At 54.6% G+C, this 18,458-nt stretch overlaps 1 protein-coding gene across 6 annotated transcripts in view; it reads right to left on the reverse strand.

The window, feature by feature from the left end:
* Positions 1-40: 40 nt before the first annotated feature.
* FMNL3 (formin like 3) overlaps positions 41-18,458 on the reverse strand; it is a 49,440-nt gene continuing 31,022 nt past the window's right edge. Inside the window, exons 5-27 of one of the 6 annotated variants that reach the window (XM_036891134.2) lie at positions 15,874-15,957; positions 12,974-13,126; positions 11,634-11,742; positions 11,372-11,448; positions 10,922-11,015; positions 9,781-9,855; positions 9,060-9,170; positions 8,616-8,765; positions 8,086-8,187; positions 6,715-6,991; positions 6,210-6,278; positions 5,996-6,120; positions 5,613-5,815; positions 4,613-4,847; positions 4,394-4,462; positions 4,193-4,273; positions 3,961-4,090; positions 3,154-3,314; positions 2,719-2,820; positions 2,295-2,387; positions 1,914-2,037; positions 1,661-1,777; positions 41-988 (exon numbers count right to left, since the gene is read on the reverse strand). In XM_036891134.2, coding sequence (XP_036747029.2) covers positions 1,686-1,777; positions 1,914-2,037; positions 2,295-2,387; positions 2,719-2,820; positions 3,154-3,314; positions 3,961-4,090; positions 4,193-4,273; positions 4,394-4,462; positions 4,613-4,847; positions 5,613-5,815; positions 5,996-6,120; positions 6,210-6,278; positions 6,715-6,991; positions 8,086-8,187; positions 8,616-8,765; positions 9,060-9,170; positions 9,781-9,855; positions 10,922-11,015; positions 11,372-11,448; positions 11,634-11,742; positions 12,974-13,126; positions 15,874-15,957 — 2,716 coding nt within the window. In that variant the 3' untranslated portion in view covers positions 41-988; positions 1,661-1,685. Of the gene's footprint in view, positions 989-1,660; positions 1,778-1,913; positions 2,038-2,294; positions 2,388-2,718; positions 2,851-3,153; positions 3,315-3,960; positions 4,091-4,192; positions 4,274-4,393; positions 4,463-4,612; positions 4,848-5,612; positions 5,816-5,995; positions 6,121-6,209; positions 6,279-6,714; positions 6,992-8,085; positions 8,188-8,615; positions 8,766-9,059; positions 9,171-9,780; positions 9,856-10,921; positions 11,016-11,371; positions 11,449-11,633; positions 11,743-12,973; positions 13,127-15,873; positions 15,958-18,458 lie in introns of all 6 variants that reach the window. The other 5 variants (XM_057486559.1, XM_057486561.1, XM_036891143.2 and 2 more) reach the window with 5 other exon arrangements.

Raw genomic sequence — 18,458 nt, forward strand, 5'->3', positions numbered from 1 at the left:
CTGTCCTCCCATGCTCAGAAAGAAGAGACAGAGTCAGGCCTGGTGCTTCAAGCCTTTGCTGAGAGAAGGAACGTCTAGGGTTTATGTACAAGAGAGAAGGGAAGTGGTACATGTACAAAAAAGGAGTGGTCCCCTGTCTTCCCTTCCAGCAGCTGAGAAGAAACTGTCAGAGGATTGAGAAAATAGCTAAGACCACCATGCCCCCTGCCTCAAAAAAACCTAGGTGAGGATGCTATTGGAACAGCCTTTCTCTAATCCTCTTGGGACTGGAGCAGCAGAAACCTCTACTCCTCTGCCCACTTCGGCAAGAAAATAGAGTTAGCCTAGAGTATAGGGCCAAGGGCTGTAAGCATGGCATCTCTCCTCTACCCTTATTACTAGGCCAGTCTGGATGGGCCCCAGGCTTGGGAGGGCCTTGCTCCCGGTAAAAGATGGATCTATGATTGGCAGGGTCCCAGGACTCCCTAAGCCCAGATACTTCTAGACCACAGCTGACCATGGAGCTGCAAAAAGGAAGGTGAAAATAAGACAGTGGCTTTCTCCTCTCATCCCTCTGGCTTTTATGACAGAGGGGTTTCGGTGCCCCTGTACAGGCTAAAGCTGGATGTGGTTTTTTCCACCCCTGCACTGATCTTTGGTGACCCTTCAGAAAATGAAGTTGAAGACCTTGGGTGAAAGTACAGTACTTAGAGGCACGGGGAAGTGCAGGCCCTGAAAGACCTAGTGCCCACAGTGGTGGCAGGCAAGACGCAGCTTTGAGAACTGGGGTGGACACTGGGTTGATAGCAGCATAGTCATCTGCTTGGCCCTTCGCTGATTCCAGGGCTCCCAGTCCACTGGTTGGACTTGCAGGATGCCGGACTCTGGGAGGTTGAAATGCTTCTGCCCCCAAGAGGGTCTCAGTGGGGGCCTGGAGCCCGAGGGGGGCCATTGGGCGGTGTGGCACTCCGGGCTTGGTGGCAAACGACAATGGGCTGGTGGTGGAGGCCTGTGGGGAAGACAGAGACCTGTGAACAGGCAGAGAGGCCAGGCCACACTTTGCAGCCCTACAGGCAGGGCCAGAGAAGAGCCAGCCATGAGGCCAGGGAGGGAAAAATTTTAATGAGACGCTGGAGGGGCTGGCTGGTCAGGGAAATGGTGGGCTCTGCATTTTCAGAGGACAGGTGTGGGTTACTAGAGGCCACTAGCCAGTGGTAGAAAAAGTTAAGAGCCAGAAGCTGGGAAGAGACCCTAGGAGGTCGGATATCAGGAAAGAGAGATCAAGGGACATATGTCCCTAGGCAGGAGCTACTGCCAGAGATCAGAGGAACCCTGGGGGAGGAGGCAAGGTCAAAGGATACCTGGGCCCAGGACCGGAGCTGCAGCCTCAGGGATCAAGGCAGCAGCCACTTTCTGCCTGTTCTGGCAACTCCCTACCCCTTGGGCCTTAGTAGAAGCCAGGACAGCATTAGTGGGAGAGATGCCACTACCCTGAGGGCACATGCAGGGGATAAGCCATGCTTCTTGGAGCATGGGGCATGCAGGGAGAGAAATATGTGTCCCCACCACCAGAGGCTACTGAAGGATCTTTCCAAGTCATGCAGGGGAGGAGGTGCCTGTGGGCCCCAGCAGGAGTCCTGGGCAGAGTACATGCAGCAGGGGCAGCTGTGGTGCCCAGTACCTGTCAAGGGCCCCAGCCTTGGGGGTTAACAGTTTGACTCATCATGGTGGGCTGCATCGCAGAAGAAGCGTGAGCCCCGCTTGGCAGTACGGGCCGTGAAAGGGACACTCTTCAGCACTGTGGCCCAGGAGAGAGACACAGCGGTCAGGCCCCATGGGGTGGATGGGTGGGAGGGAGGAGGGCCCAAAGATGTAAGGCTGGGTTTAGGAGCAAGGCCCAGTGGCAAGGCCCTAGGGAGGGAAGAGGGCCCCACCTGTGATGATGTCCTCAATGGCACCATCTTTCCCCTCATAAACAGGCCGGTGCTCCTTGGCCTGGCGCCGCCTCAACTCTGCAATTAGTTCCTGCTGTTGCCACTTGTTCCGCTGGGATGGGGCCTAGGCCAAGCATTGGAAGGCGAAGGGAGTCATTGCTGACTTACCATGGGGCAGGCTGGGGATGCCCTTGATTGTGTGGCCAGCACCCCCCAACTGCCTGGGAATCCCACTCCAAAGCCCCATCCCCATCTCTTTGGACTCCAGCCTCAGGCCCTCTGGGTGGTTCTACAGTCTCAGTTTTCCATCTGTCTCTGCTCCACCTGCTCCAAATCGTTTGCCCTCTTTTCTTCCAGGCCCCAGCTCTTGGTCCCACCCACCTTGGCATCCAGTTTCTTGGCTTCCTGAGCCAGCTGCTTCTCCCGCATTACTTCCTCCTGCCTCTTGCGGGCTTCATTCTCTTGTTCGGCTTCCTAAGAACCGTGGAAGGTGGGGGGCAAGGGTGAGGCTCACACAGGCTGTGACGGGAGGAGCTGACTGGGTGGACAGTAGGTGGCAGTGGGACCAGCAACCCCAGGTGGCCACCCTCTGGAGGGGCACTTCCTGCCCTGAACAATGACAGGAAGGGCCTGGGCCCCCACCCTGCCCACCAGTTCACAGCTGCGAGGCCTGTGGCCAGCTTCCATCGCTCTGTCCCAGAACTCCGAGGAGGAGACAGAAAAGGCCCAGACTTGAAGCCCAGCCCTCTCTCCCCCTACCAGTTTTCTCTCTGAACTCTTCTTTAAAAGCTTCTCTTCTGCTCACCTTGTAAGAACGAATGAATCGGACAAATACTGGGAAGAATACAGAAGGAGGTGTGGTCTTGGGACTCTCACCGAAGTAGCGCACAACTGCATTGTAGGCATCCTGGGGAATGGGTGGGCAGCAGGGGTCAGCCTAGCAGGGAAGGAGAGGCATGGCTTCCCACCAGAGACGGGGCCACAGAAAGCAGCACCCAGGACCAAAGGAGGAAAAGCAGCAACCCCAGACCCCAAGGGAGGGAAGAGAGCCCAGGACTCCTAGAGCTCCTTAGTGTGTGCATCTCCAGAGGCAGTGGCCTGCCACCCCCTGGGTCTTCTCCCCAGCACACAGCCCGACAGCCGCCTGATGCAAGTTCTGTATTCCAAAAACCAGAACTAAGCCCACCTAGAGGTGTGCTGTGGCCCTGGCTGTCTCCACCAGCCTCCACCCTGTGCTCACCTCAGCTGTCTTGGCATCGCGCTGGAGCTTGTCCAGTTTGCCTTCGTTGTTGCTGAGGAAGTTCCGAAGGACGCTGTTGTCATGTATGCTGCATTCCCGCCGAATCAACTCCATGCCCCGGCCCAGCTCCTTCACATCTAGCAGCACGTTCTCCAGGGACACTGTGGTCACCAGAGCCTGGGCTGAGGCCTGTGCAGGGCCCCACATGCCCAACTCCCAGCCCAGGGCGACAGCAAACTGGCTCTCCCCCACAGCATGGGCTTGCTCGGGTTCTCATGCCCCTGCTTCTTGAACCACCCAGGCAGGTACAGAAAGGGGCATGCCCAGATGGCTAGGCTCTCACAGGGGCAAGGAAAAGGAATGGAGAGCAGGGCAGCACAGGAAGGCAAGCCAGAGAGAGTGCTGGTCTCCAATAATGGAGCTGCCTCCATTTTCTCGGCTGGGGCAGAAATAACAGTTACCTTTTGTCTGTGGGGGCTTTGTGGCTTTTCTAAGCACTTCAAGTGCATCACGGACAAATGCAGTCTCTGGGGCCGACTCTGAGATCTCAGAGTTCATAGTGAAGAGCCACTGCTGCCTTCCTCTGCCTGCTCCTACCGCACCCCGGTGGGAAGGGCTGGGCTGAGCCTGGTGCCTACAAGAAGGCTCCCTCTGGGGTGGCCCTTGCCCATGGCCCCAGTGGAAAGCTTTGAAGTGGTCAGAAAGAAGAGAACACAAAGGGACCCAAGTGTTCCCTCTCCGCACAGCTTCCTGAGATTGTCCTAGACTGGACATGAGGGTAGGCTTGCTGGGCCAGGCTCCCCTCACCTGCTGCAGCTTTCTCCACAAAGTGTAGCTCATGCCAGAAGTTAGCCAGGTCTGGGTATTTCTCCTTTACCGTTAAGGCGATGAAATGCAGCAGTGTCATCTTCCTGTCAGTGGACTTGGTGTCCAGCAGCTGGGAGAGGGGGGCAGTGGGTAATGTGAGAGAGCGGAACAGCCTGGCTCCCAGCCACTGCCCCTCAGGATCCCTGGCCCTGTGTTGCCCCCATTATCTTACCAAATCCAGGCTCTGGAGCTTGAAGCCATACACAGCTCCCCGCTTGCTGCTGTTCATGTAGTTCCCCAAAGCAAGTATAATCTGTCCAAAAGGTGTGGGTGGAGGTCAGACCATGCCCTGAGGGCTCCTTCCTCTTTTGTGTAGCCCCAGGCTCCCACCCAGGACCTAGGAGCACCCTCCTGCCCCACAACCTTTCCCCACCTCCAACATCTGCTTCAGCTTCTGCGAGGACTTGACGGAGGCGGAGGCTGCAATGATGGCATTGAGTTGCTGGAAGGCAAGATGAAGAGTGAAAAACCCCAGGCCATGATGGGGCAAAGTCAGGACTGGCTGGAAGGACTGGTAGGGCAGGGGCGGTGACCAGCAGGTAGAGGGTTGAGGGACAGTGGCAGAGGACCATGATTTGGGTGGGGTCCACACCGGTGTGAGCATCTGCAGGTTTTCCTGGAAGTTGCCCAGGAAGGCCATGCCAGCCATCCGCTGGGTCAGCCGCTCCACTTTGCTGAAGAGCAGCATGAAGCGGTCCTCGGCCGCCAGCTCCTCCAGGGGCTGCCTTTCCCGCTCATATTGCCGCAGCAGCTTCACTTCTGCCTCCGTGGGCAGGAAGCGCATCAGGCATTCCACAAAGTCCACGGGTAGTGTCTGTAAGTCAAACCTGTGTGGTGGGGAGGAACAACCTCAGGTCTCACATTTGCCCATACCACCCATCAGCCCTTTATTCTTCAGCATCTTGAAGGATGGAGGGTGGGGTCTGAGCAGGACGCAGAAGCCGCAGAACACCCATTCCTCGTCTGTCAGAGCGCCAGTAACAGTCCTATGTGAACATCCCATGGCCTGTTGTAAAGCCCTTCAGTGTCTTTCCCCTGCTCCTTGGGAGACGTCTTAACATCTGAGCCATGGCTCAGGAGGCCCAGCCTGCAAGACTTCTGCCCACCTTTCTACCCTGTCCCTTCTACTCTCCTCTTACACTAAAGCCACAGTCATTTTTCAGTACCCAGGGCACCATGCTTCTCCCCAGACCCTGAACTGGACTTCATAAATTTCCCTCAGGTTGCAGACGAGAGAGAGATCATCTCTAAGATGCTTTTCCTGACAGCCAACCTCAGCTACCCGGCCCTCCTTGTTCTCCCAAAGCTGCCTGTGCCTCCATTGCCCTGGTGGTTATCGCCCAGTGTTGCTGGACTGCTCCCATTAGCTGGGAGCTCCTTGAGTGATGGTCTGGGCTGAATCCCCAGCACCTCTCTCAGTGCCTGGCACACAGCATGGATCCCCTAAGTTCTAGCCAAGCCAGTGGATGACTGAGGGGTATGAGGCAGTTTTGTCGATGCCCTGGAATCCAGGGAAGACCAGGATCGTAGGTGAAGAACTGAGTTGCCAACTGCCTGGGGACCAGGGCAAGGTCAGTGGGAGGGAGACTCACGTGTGGATGGCCCTGCAGATCTCCTCAGCTGAGCGCCCAGCTTTGCGTAGGGTGATGGCCAGGTTCTTGGCACGATTGGCTTCCAACAAGGTCACCTTGCTGGCAGCCTTTTGAGCTGTCTTATTCTTGGAGCAGATGAGGTCAAGGGCAGGGCCCTGGGCTTTTGTCTTGAACAGTTCTTCAAACTTGTCCAGATCAAGGTCCTGGTGGGAGTTAACGAGAAGGGAAGTGCTGTGACCTCAGACTTCTAGAGGTCCCCCAGCAGCACACCCAGCACTGGCTCAGCACTGTTCGTGGGGGCTGAGTCTGAGAGCTCTCCAAGGCCAGGAGATTTGACTAAAATCTTCCCACACCCCAACCCTCAGGACCCCAGGCCCGGCTACCTCTAAGATCTTCTCGTCATCAAGTTCGCTGAAGACAGTGCCACTGATCTGGTTGGGTTTCAGCGCTGTCCAGTTGAAGACGGGCAGCCGGAACTTGGTCTTGATAGGTTTCTTGATTCGAATGGCTAATTTGGAAGGAAGATCAGTGAAGCAGGGACCAAGGACACACTCCCTGGGTCCCAGTAGCCCTGCCCAGAGCCCTGGGGACACACACCTGACAGGCCTACTGTCAACACCACAGAGGGAGCAGCGCCAGGGAGAGGTGGGGCTGGGGGACACTTGTCTGGAAGAAAAATATGGCAGTGGCCCAGGGGCCAAGAGAATCTTCAGGGGTCCCCTCCCCTCTGCCTGTCCACCTGTCCTTAAGACTCTCAAGGAAAGAGACTGCATGGACTCCCTGCCCAAGTGGCAACCAGGGGTCCTACTCTGACGGGGCAGGTCTTGCTAGTCACTGACTCTGGTCTAAGCCCTCTCTTTGGCTGTGTTCACAGGAGTCAGTGCCTTTATGATCCATCAAACACATCCACGCCTGCCCTTAGACATACTTCCCAAGTAACTTGAGCCTCTTTCACAATCCAGCCCTCCCTCAACCCCCTCCACCTGACTTTACCTCCTTCAAGCCATGTCCCCAGCTTCTCCCTGCAGGAGACACTGCTGACTGGCGTTTGGTCTGGCCCCACAATGGGGCTGCCCCTCTTGGCTCCTAGGGTACTACATACCTGGTAAGGGGGGAGGTGGAGGGGGTAAGGGAGGAGCTGGCGGAGGAGGCAGAGGTAGGGCCTCCTCTGGGGGCAGGGCTGGAACCAGGAGCTCCAGGTCAGAGGGTGGCACACCCTCACTCAGCTCAGCAGGGCCTGCCCGGGCCAGGGCCTCGCCGCCCAGCGACTCCAGGCCCCGGGCACTGGGCTCCAAGTGGCATCGGCGCTGGAAGGCCTCCTCCTCTTTAATAAGCCGCCGCAGTGTGTGCACCTGGTGGCTTGTGTTCTCATAAGTCTCCTATTGGGCAGACAGTGCCATTAAGGAAAGGGGGCCGAAGGCGCAGCAGTTCTTGTCCCTAGAAATGAGACTTCCTACCTAAGGATCTTTCAACTAGAGTCTCTGGGAGGTTGCCCAGAGGCAGAGAGCAGCAGAAACCTGGATGGGAGCCAGGAGAAGCTGGACCGCAGCAGAAAAAACAGGTGCAGAGGAGCTGGCCCAGCCACTGGCACACTGAAATGTCCTTCCTTTCTGCTCCAGCCTTAGTCTCACTGGTCCCTCAAGACCCAGGCAGGAAGGCTGCCACTGCCCTGATCCACCGCCAACCTGCTATGTGCTCTCATTTCGTTGTATGATCATCCAAGTGGAAGCCCCCTATGGACAAGACCCTACTGTAGCCATCTCTGTACCCTCCACATGTCCAATACAGCACTTCAGACTCTTAGAAGTGGCTCAGCAGAAAGGTACTGAGATCAACGAAGCCAGTGAAACTGTGCTCCTCTGGAAGCTGTGCAGGGCCTGCCTGGGCCAGGGCCTCACCACCCACTGAATCCAGGCCCCAGGCACTAGGCTCCAAGTGGCACTGGTGCTGGAAGGCCTCCTCCTTCTCTTTAATGAGCAGCTGCATGAAGAAAAGGTAGGTTGGGGGCATTTATAACTAATGACAAGTCAGCAGAGGGCCAGAGAAGACACTGAACTATGAGGAGCCCCTACTCCCCTGATTTAGAAAACCTGGTGGATATCCTAAAAAAGAGCCATGAGTAGCTGGGCTGCTCTGAGTCTGCTTATTACACAGGCTGGGGGAAGCACAAGAGGCCCAGGGGAGGGAAAAGCATTGGAATGGGATGGTGGGAGGAGGCCTGGACTCCAGAGGTGACCATGGGGCCCCATCTGCTCCCACCCTCTTCTGTGTATCCCGCCCACTCTGATTTCAGCTTCCCTGTCCAGCTAAAAAATGGGGTGAAATCATCAGCCCACCCTCAATCTGAGTGCCTCAACAGTGAATCCAGATCTGGATTCTTGAGGACTTGATACAACTCAGGAAAGAAAAGCAAGATCCTCAGCCCCTGCCACCCAGTCCTAGTCAGGGACTCCCTTCCCAAACTGCTTGGTACCTTGATGCTCTCTAATTCCTTTTCCCTTTGCAGCAGCTGCTTCTCTAGTTCTGCCACACGCATCATGTTTTCATTCTCTAGGTCTAGAAGCTTCTCCGTGAGCTGTAGGATAGGAAGGGCAGGTTTGGAACTGACCCTACTGTCTGGGCAACTGAGCACAGCCTGAACCCCAGTCAGGACCCAGGCACAACCCCACTACCCAGGGCTCCAAAGGCAGCTTGGCCTGGTGGCTTCCCTACAACACTCTGATGAGCCCAGGGTCTGAGATCATGTGAAACAGTACAAGGCAAATGGCCACATCTGACTGTCCAGAGCCTGAGGCCACCTCACCCCCAGTCCCGGAGGTCAGTGTGTGTTCCAGTCTGTGGATGGTCCAAGGCCTTAGCCAGAGCAGGCTCCAGAGAGCCCCAGTGTGTTCTGAGGCTTCCCTGGGGTTCAATCTGGAGGCAAGTGGGTCTTGGAACTCAGATTTCCCCTCCTCTACCCACCCTCCCCAGGGTTTTCAGCAGCAGCAAAAGAGGACCACCTACATGGGACACATGCTCCTCCAGCTCTTCCACCTTCTCCAGGGCCACATTCTTGGTCTCAGCATCCTCCAACAGCCCTCCCACGTCAAACACGTTGTCCAGGTACGCCTGGGTCTGCACCTGCAGCTTCTCGCTCTCTGTGTGCCTGGACTTCTGAGGAGCAGCAGAGACAGTGGGAGCTGGAGGAACCGCCTAGGAAGGACAGTCCTTCCTCATCACTCTCCTCAACCTTGTCCTAGAGCACAAGACCCAGGGAATCCCCACTGCAGCCATGTCAGATCCTTGCCCAATGGAGCTGCCTGATTCAGGGAGCCCTCTGCAGGAGGGCCTGAGTCCCAGGCCACAGAAGACAGGCAGGGCTCTGGGAGCATCCATGACTAGGCTCTTGTAAAAGAAATACCTTTAGGATACAGTTAAGCTGGTCTTCTGCCCTAAAGTCCTGCTCACCTGCAGGAACTCTTCCAGCCCCAGCTTGGTAAACTCATATTGCAGGTGGACCCGGAAGTTCATATCCTCCACCGAGTGCACCACGATGTTGATAAACTGCATGCAGGCCACCTGGGGAAGCAGCAGCCCAGATGGGCAGAGACAGGAAGAGCAAGGAGAGACCCAAGAGACAGGGAGGGTAGACAGCTATTAGGACCAGTATCATCAGCTGGATAATCAAAAGGAGTAAATGAAAAAGTTAGAACTTTCGGGGAGCCATATAAGAGTATTTTAACTTAAAAATGTCAAACCTAACATTCAGTGTATGAAGACAATAAATTACATGAGAATGGATGTAAATGAAATGTGAATGTGCAGCTCTCTGGTTTCCTTTGCATATCAGCAGGTATTTCTTGAGAAACCCTACTTAGCTGAAGACCTTAGACTGAATGGAAGAGAAGCTAGAGAAAAAGTTTGGGAAAAGGAAAGCAACTTAGAAAGGATCCAAATCATGGATGGTAGGGCCACAAAAAGGAGAAAAGAGGGTAGGCCCAAGATACAAAAATGTTCTAACATTTTTAAAAGCTCTATGGAGTAGGCAAGAGGACAGGGGCATTTACTGAGTAGAGAGAATCATTCTAGGTTCTATATGGAGTATCAGAATACAGTGCTGGCCTGACCCCTGTTCTCAGGAGCATGTGGCCCTACTGGGCATGGGCCTGACCCGGGTCTAGTTCCTCACCATGAAGTCGATGTTGCTGTCCTCATTCCGGAAATACTCCATCAGCTTCTCAAAGCGGTGCAACTCCTTGCATACCTGAATGTGCAAACTTTCTCAGCAAGAAGATCTGCACCATGCAGAACCTAAGCCCTGGTTCCCAAGAACATCATAAAGGCAAAGTGATTGGTTCAAACCATGTTTAACCACAGCTCTTCCTATGCAATGGGCCATCTGAGACACAAATAGAAGAAAGCCTAGGGCCAGGCATCTGCCCTGGGTCTCTGGTCCCCCACCAACTTGCTGAGAGAGCTCAGAAAAGCCCGTGTCCTTAGTCTGGGATTTAGGTGCCTCTAGGGGCAGGCCAAGAAGAGACACAGGGATCTGCTGCTGTAGTTACTGAAGGAAGAAGGAAGGCTGGGGGCTGTGGCTGAGGCAGGAGACAGAGGTCCTAGTGGGGACATAGGAGACATGGACATAGGAGAGAGGCCAGGCTGCAGGCAAGTCCCAGGGCTGAGAGGGGTCCAGAGACTCCTCTGAGCCTCTGGCTTCAAGGAGGAAGAGCCATTTCCTGGCTCAAACAATGAATGCTAGGAAGAAGTCCAAAGAGGAGGAAGGGGTGGGACTAGCAACTGTGGCTGGATGTCGAGGAATCCTATGTTCAAGGAGATGGGGGTTTCAGAGCCAGGCCCAGAGGCTGGGGAAATTCCGAGCAGGACTCCCTCTCCTCCACCAATAATGGCCTACAACCCAGGAGGATCCTTGCTTGCCTTCTCCTCCCACTGCAGATACATCTGCCCTGGGTTCACTGCCTCAGGACTGCCTGGAGAGCCTGTTGGAGCACAGGCACCCAGGCCTTCCAGGGGTCTTCAGGTATTCTGATGGATGGCCAAGTTAGGACCACTGTACTATATCCCTCAACTGAGGGCATCCTTAGCTGACCAATCAGGAGCTTTCCTAGCATAAGATCTGGCAAGAATGAAGTTCAGGTTTTGGTTAAAAACAAAAACAAAAACAAAAATGGGGGGGCAGGCCACTTAGCTAAGCACTGGGATGTTAAAATCACTGGGATGTGTGAGTTCACAGGAAATTGCTTACCCACCTGGCTCCCCACCTCCTCCCTCCAAACACACACACACAAACACCACAAATGCAGGAGACTGACCTCTTTGAAATTGTCAAAGGCAGCAAGAATGATTTCATGACCTCCCCGCACTAAACACACAGCTGCCAAAAGCTCCAAGACAAGGGCTTTGGTCCTAAGGGATGAAGAAGGAAGGTTCACACCCTAGCTCCCTGCCTGGCTACCTCACAGCTCACGTCCACCAGTGGGGAGTCCTTTCAGGGAGTGGAGCTAGCCTCAGTGGTGAGGGAAGAGGCTGGGCTTGGGAAAGACGGTGAGGGAAAGAAGGCTTGCTCCCTCACCAAGCTGGGTGGGCCAAAGGGACAACGGGGACATTCCTCCTCCTCCAGCAGAGGTGAGGGAGATGAACTAAGGCACTGACCCAGGCCACGGGACCCCAAGGCTGGTCAGAACTCCTCATCAGGGACAAGTAGAGCCCAGCTCTCCAGGGCCTGGGCAGAGGCTGCAGGCAGGGGAAGGGAAGGAACTCACCTTGGATTCTTATTGTTGAGGCTGAGTGCAATCTCATTGACAGCGTGGGGGTGAGACATAACCAGGTTGAATCCATACTGTAGCAAGGGGAAAAGGACAGGAGGAGGGGAGACCTTGATGGTGCGGAAGGCAGATCCCAGCTGGACCTCCCTGACTGGAGGCCCACCAGCAAACTTGTCTTTTACAACTGGTCCCTCCCAGCTCTCCTGGTTAGAAGATGAGGCAAAAGAAGCAGAACAACATGGCTAGTGAGTCCCCTTACCTGATAGTTCATGATGGCTCTGAGACAAAGGATGCAGACGTGGACATCATCCTTCTGGCTCACCAGGCGGGAGTTCTTCAGGGCTCTGCGCCCAGGAAGAGTGCTATACCTGGAGAAGGGGGGCTGCTGGTGAAGGGTCCAGGAGTGCTCACCATCCCCAAGATGGCAGGCTGCCCTTAGCAGCAGCAGCAGCAAAGGGGGATGGAGGACACTGTACCAACAGCCCAGAGAGAGAGGGTGCAGAGGCAGGGTGCTCAGCTGGTTTCACTTTCCTGGAACAGACCTTTGTCAGTAACCACCCAGGATCCCAGCTTTATAATCAGTGCCGAAAGCATCCTAAGCCCAGAGGTCCTTCCAAATACAACAGTAGGTATGTAGGCCTTTGCAGTCCCTGAGATGGGCCCAGGGAGATGTTCATCTGAGCCTTCCTTCCTCTTCCATCTGTCACTGCATCTTCCACACTTTTCCTGGGGCAGGAGCACCTTGGCTCCCTACCATTTCTATGTCCCAGAAAAGGCAGTACAGACCCCAGAGGCTTTAGGAAGACTGGGGGCTACATCTGGCTTTGTTCCCAATGATGTATCATGAAAGAAAGAGGAAGCACAAATGGCCAATGCTCATGCATAACTAGAATGATGAACAGTGTCAGAGGGACCCAAAGGGGGCCAGGAGAAAAGCATGGCCACAAGGGGGACAGAGATCACAGGAAGGGCTGTAGGACCCCTGCCACTCAGCCCGCTCAGAAAAGCCTCTGTGAGTAGGAGTGGCTCTGAGAAGTCATCTGGTCCATCCACCTGCCTCTGGGCAGGACAGTTTTTAAGACAGTGCAGACAAATGAACACATGGCAGCTTTGGAGAGAAAAGGCCTGAAGGAAGAAGTGAAGAGAAGATGAGCGGGGGGCATGCTGGCTGGGAGCTGGTGTCTAAGCAGCTGATGGGACAGAATGCAGAGCCAGAGGGAAACAGACATGAGGGCAGGAGCTGGGTCACCCAGAGAAGACCAGAGAACCTGTGTGAGGGCAAGCCTGCCCCGGAGGCCAGGAGGAATGGCAGAGTGAGAATGAGGAACAGAGGGGGCCCCAGAGAGGGGGTGAGGAGAGGGGAGAGCTGGAACCCCAGATGGGGTGGGCACAGCCGAGGGCCAAGTACTTACCCAGGACAGATTGCTGGGTAGAGTCAAGGAGACAGAGAGGACAGACCAGAGACAGACTGGCAGGCAGAGGGCAAGAGAGCTGAGCCTGGAAGCAAGAGCGGAGGGAGTGGCATGAGCACTCACTGCGGTCACCTGAGCAGGCCTGGGGGCTGGGGTGAGAGGCAGGCGGCAGAGTGAGTGCACGTACCGGAGCACAGACTGGCGCGCAGAGCGAGCGAGGCTGTTGGTGAAGGGGGCTGACAGGGCACTGGGTGGCTGCAGGTCCTCAATGGACCTGCTCCAGGACCGGAGCTTGTCAAATGCACCATCATCACCACTCTCCAGACCCTCAAAGTCAAACCTGGAGCAGGAAAGGACACACAAGCACACACACACGAGAAATTCAGTGCCAAGCCCCCTGGTGAGCCCACCCCCTCCCCGTAGACCTCTAGGCAACAAGAAGCAAGGGCAGCAAGAACAGAAAGCAGAGCTGGGCAGCAGAGACCCAACCCTGGTCCGGAGAGCAACCAACACAGGACATGGGCAGAATGGGTGCAGGAAGCAACCAGGAGGGGGATCTGAGGAGCTGGGGTGGGGACAGAGGCCTCCCCACTGGCCAGGCGATCCTGGGCAAAGTGACTTCCCCTTGGGACTCAAAGGGACATGGGGAGCTCGCAATCCTTCTGCACTCCCATCCTGAGATGGGACATCTCAGACAAGCTATGGCTCCCATGGAGACTCTGCCCTGCGGAGGAGTGGTGGGGAACAGGCCAACTGCAGGTCTTGCCAGTTGGCAAATGGCAGTGGCCAAAGGGGCCTGTCAGTGACCTGAGAGAGCCCAACTGGTTCAGAATCAGGCTCATGAGGGCAGGTCTGAATGGAAGGGAATGGGGATTCTGGCAAACCCAGAGTGGGACAGGTCTCTGTGTCTAGGAGGAGCACCACGGACCCATCCTAGCACTGGGGCACTGGGTCTTATTGACCCGGTTTTCTGTGGTTCTGCTTGAGGCTTCTAGTTTTTTTCTGGTACAGAGGCTCCTTGGGCTTCAGCTTCCCTAGGGGAAGGTATGGACTGGGATCCTTAGTCCCTTTGGGAGTTAGGATGGTTTCTCTGTTTATCACTTCCTGCTTCTGGGACAAGATGTCTCCCACCATTAGCAGTTTGGGAGTGTGGCCAGGGCAAGAAGAACAGCTCGTGATCATAAAGCTATAGGATCTTTTCCCTTAAACATCCCTACGTCAGGATCTACTCTCTCTGACAAACAAATCCCTGCTCCTTTTTCCTGTCATCTTCCGCGCAGTAGGTCACTAAGAACCAAACAAGCATCTCCTACAGGCTCTTCTCCCAAGGATCCTTCTGTGCAGACACACACAGCCCCACCACCAAGGCACAGAGGCAAAGGCCTTCTGAGATAGGAAGTGATATCTGCAGATGCCTGAATGTTCCAAAGGAAGCAGGAGCAGCTTCCGAGTCCCAGTGATCAGATGTTTAATGGGGCTCTCAAGGAGATAGCAGAGTCTCCCCGACAGCGAGTCAGCTTGTCAGCAGCTCCTCTCCATCAATAACAGTATTCCCTAGCACTGGTACATGCCGTTTACAAGTAAATACCTTCACTCAAACTCTACTTGACTTCACCCTCTTCCTTTCAACCCTTCTCAAAACACACACTTTCTCTCCTGGACCCCTCTGCCCCCCATCACAAGTCTTTCTTTTAAAAACAGAGTCAAAGGCACTGCCGTGGATACTACAAAACTGAGGTTCCAGTGTGTTTGGGTTTAGAGCAGCTGGGATTTGTTTGCTTTTCAAACAAGATAGGCTTATTTGGGAAAATGATCTACATCTTTTTACTATAAAAGTTCTGAGTTTTAAAAATCACTTCAGCAAATGTTTTTCATTTCTTTCTATAAAAAGAGTGGCTTTTAAAGGGACAGGAGGATCACAAGGCATGACTTCTGCGGGGACCGGAATGGGGAGTAGGCCACTCTTGGTTTAACAGGGGATGACCTGGAAAAAGTGAGAGGCCAAACCTGGGAAAGGCATTAGTTTGAGCCCCTAAGGAGATAAGACTGGCGACCTGCTGGACAAAGGAGAGCAGCTAGGTGGCAAGGTAGTAGCAAGGGGAATGCAAGCCCACACTGGGCTGGGTCCAGAGCTGAGCAGTTCCCCAGGATGTGGGACTTCGGTGCTGACACTGGGGAAAGTCACCAGCAAACTGGGATGTTGGTCACCCTAGGGCTTAAGTTTAAGTCTGACTGTGTTGGTCACCTGTGAAGGATCACTGTATTCCCTCTTTCCATGTATTCAGGTGATTATGGTAGGTGACACCATCTTGAATAACAATTAACAACAAAGCAGCTACCACAGTATAGACTCAGTACGTTTCAAACCACTAAGTGCTTTACCCACATTATTGTCTAATCTTAAAGCATGCCTGGAACATGGATCCCATTTTATATAAGGGGATGCAAACTTGCTTGAGGTCACACAGACAATAAAGGACAGAACTGACACTCACACCCAGCTTTGTCATACTCGGGAGCCCTGGTTCTTTCCACTACCCTATGCTGCCTTCTCAGCTGCACTAATTTACTTCTGGCTGCCTCCAAGCCCTCAACCTGCTTGAAAAAGGCCCCTGAATGCTTCATTTTCAGTCTGGGTCAAAGGTCATGATCATGGCTCCTGGGGCTCTTCAGCAATGACCTGGAGTAACCCTCTCACCTCTGGAGACCCAAAGGAGCTTCCTGAAGACTCAAGTCTCCAAAGGCAAATGAATCCCACCAGGCATCTCTCCCAGAAACCAGGACGTTCCCTTGGACTGTTCCCAGAGTCTGGAACCTTGGGGTTCTGATTCTGGGCTCTCTGTCCAAATCTTTCTCCTGCTGCTCCCCAAAACACAGCTTCTACTCCAGCCACGTGACATTCTTCACTGATCCTCGACACCCCCCTGGCTGTCTGTCCATTCCCACACTGCTGCCGGGCTCCTCCCTCGGGACCTAGGGCTCCCATTTCCATCTTCACTGCTGCAATCTCCCCATTCCTCATCAGATCAGAATGGGACTGTGTGCTCCCTCACTGGTCCGCAACCCTAGCCCCAGGGTGGTACTCACATAACGGAACACTGGGCAAAGGACAGGTAATCCACCAGCACATCCAGGCCTTTGTTTTCATCATTCAGAAATTCCCGTACCCACCTGCAGGTAAAGGGAACATAGAGGGAGGGGTCACTAAAGAGGGTCAAGGGTGAAGAGGGCCCAGAGCCTCTGACCCAACAGCATCTCCTCCTGGATCCTCCGGAAATTAGCACCAGGCTGGGAAAATTGTGAAGATCAAAACCCATGGCAGACTCACTCATGGTCACAGCACTGGCCTAGACCTCCCCTAGGCCAGAGAGCCAGGGTGGGGAAAGAATCAGGTCTTTCAATAACATGTCAGTCAAACAAGCTTTCAGGAACCCTCTTCCAAAGGACTAGGGTCCTGGCTCAATCATTCCTATGTCCATGGTGTCTGGCACGTGAGGCTGGGTACACAATCCTTGCTTGGTGTTTACTGGACCGGGGGCAGGGGAAGCTTATCAAAAGCATTTACCACAGGCACTTGGCAGAGCTGTGCCCAACAGAGGCCAGCAGATCTCCGATTTGACCAAAGTCTCAGTCAAAAGACTGACGGGAAGGGTCTAAGTGAGCCATAGAACAGGGGTGTGCTGGGCCAAAGGGAAAGGAGAGGTATTCTGGGACAGTGAGTAAAGAGGGAGTTCTGACTTAGGGTGAGCTTGGCAGAGCAGGAAAAGGATGGGGAACAGTCAGGAACTCAAATAACTCCAGAATGGCTGTGACCACTCAGAGACAGATTAAGGTCTTGGGCCCCTCTAACCAGAAAGGCAGGAAGTAAAGACAAAGAAAGGGCCAGGGCATTTCCACCCTTCTGCCTTCAGGCCTTTTGGGCTAGATGTCCCTGGAAGGAAGTTCAAGAGCTGATTTCAGGAGGACTGTATAGGACAGTTTCACTGCACAGCACACACACACACACCCAAGACTCCTGAGTGCTTGGTTCTTTCAGAACATCTGGGGGTCTTTATAGGCCAGCTGTGCCCAACAGCCAGGCAGCGCCGCTTTTCCCCCACAGCCGGAACACCAGCGCCTTGTTTGCTGGCCACACCCCAGGCTACAGGGAGGCTGGGCTGGAGCACCAGGCCCAGCTGAGGCTGGCTGACACTGGAGCTGCCTGAAGTTAGCTTCCTCTCTGGGGGCCGACAGGCCTCCCATTTCCTGTCTGTCTGCTCTCCAGCTCCCAACCCCCTTCTCATTTCCTGTCTGAGTCTACACTGCTATTTTCGGGATCTTGACACTTTGAGGAGAGGTTAAAGGGCACCTAGGCAAGGCGGAGAAACCAATACAAACCAGAGAAAGGAGGAGCTGGAGAGGCTCTGGAATCCCACTTCCCAGCCACCCTGAGTTCCCATGGAGCTGTCCCCGCACACCCAGCTTCTGTAGGCCCTGGGGCTGATCAGGTTGTGACTCCTTCACTCCCCATCTTGCCCAGGGCTTCTAGTGCCCTGGAGCGCACACACCCCAGGCTGACAGCCTGACAGCCTGACAAATTTCCTGCCCAGAAATCCGGGAAACAGCCTGGCCCTCCCATGTAACTCTACCCGGAGAAGCCACAGATCACAGGAGCTCCTAAAACACCAGATGCTAAGCTGCTCCTTAGGAGCCAAGGAGCAACTCCAGGCGTCTAATTTGTGTGCCAACTGCCATGAGGCCCCGAGCCTGGGAGCCATGCTGCTCCAGCCCCAGCTCCTGGCTTGTGGCCAGAGGGGCAGGCACCAGGGAGAAGGGGCAGGCAGAGGAGACTGTCACACACTGCTCTGTGGCCACTCTCACACAGCAAGACTTCATAAGGAAGACAGGAAGGCCTGAGAGGAAGGGAAGTGGGGAGGAAAGGTTCAGTGGAGGAGTGCAAGATGGCAGCAGTGTTCAGAGCTGCCATCTGTGTCACTTAACTCGTCAGGGTAGCTGACAAGGCCCTGCCAGTTTTTCCTTCTGTGAGGATTCACTAAACAAAGGTGGAGGCTCAGTTACCCATTTCCTAGTGGGTCAGCTTTCAACGTCTGGTTCGCAGATAAGGTGTGGAAGCCAACTCTGGTCAGCGACCAAGGCCAGGAACTATCCCTTTCCTGTTCTCTCCTGGGCCATTTCCCTGTGCTGCAGCAGCTGGCTACACAGAGAGTCTAAGAGCCCTGGGCAGACCCAGCCTGGGGGTGAGCAAGGAGGCAGCTGCTGAGGGCAAGAGGGGAATCGCAGATGATATCATCTGGTTCTTTCCACCCCTCCTCTCAAGAAACCCAGGACCCTGAGAGACCTTGGTGTTTACTGGACCGGGGCAGGCTCAACTTCTCACTCATGCAAGCCCTCAATATTTGTGCCAGGCCCTTTGGTCAGGACTGTCACCCTGCTTGCAGTTTTCCATCAGGGTCCCTCACTGTCCTCTGTGTACACACTCTCTCACTTTCACTATGTATACCCTAGCTACTTAGGGTTTCATAAAACCAAGACCGTTGCCATCTTTCTCTGTACTTCATACATTAGCCCTCTGTTTGTTCAGCAAGTTCTGGCTCCCCACTCAGAAACTGGATAAAATGACTCCCGTGGTTGCTAGGGGCCCTGTCAATGGGTTGGCAGTATCATGGTCTGTG

Source organism: Manis pentadactyla, chromosome 10, assembly GCF_030020395.1.
Source record: "Manis pentadactyla isolate mManPen7 chromosome 10, mManPen7.hap1, whole genome shotgun sequence".
Taxonomy (NCBI): Eukaryota; Metazoa; Chordata; class Mammalia; order Pholidota; family Manidae; genus Manis; species Manis pentadactyla.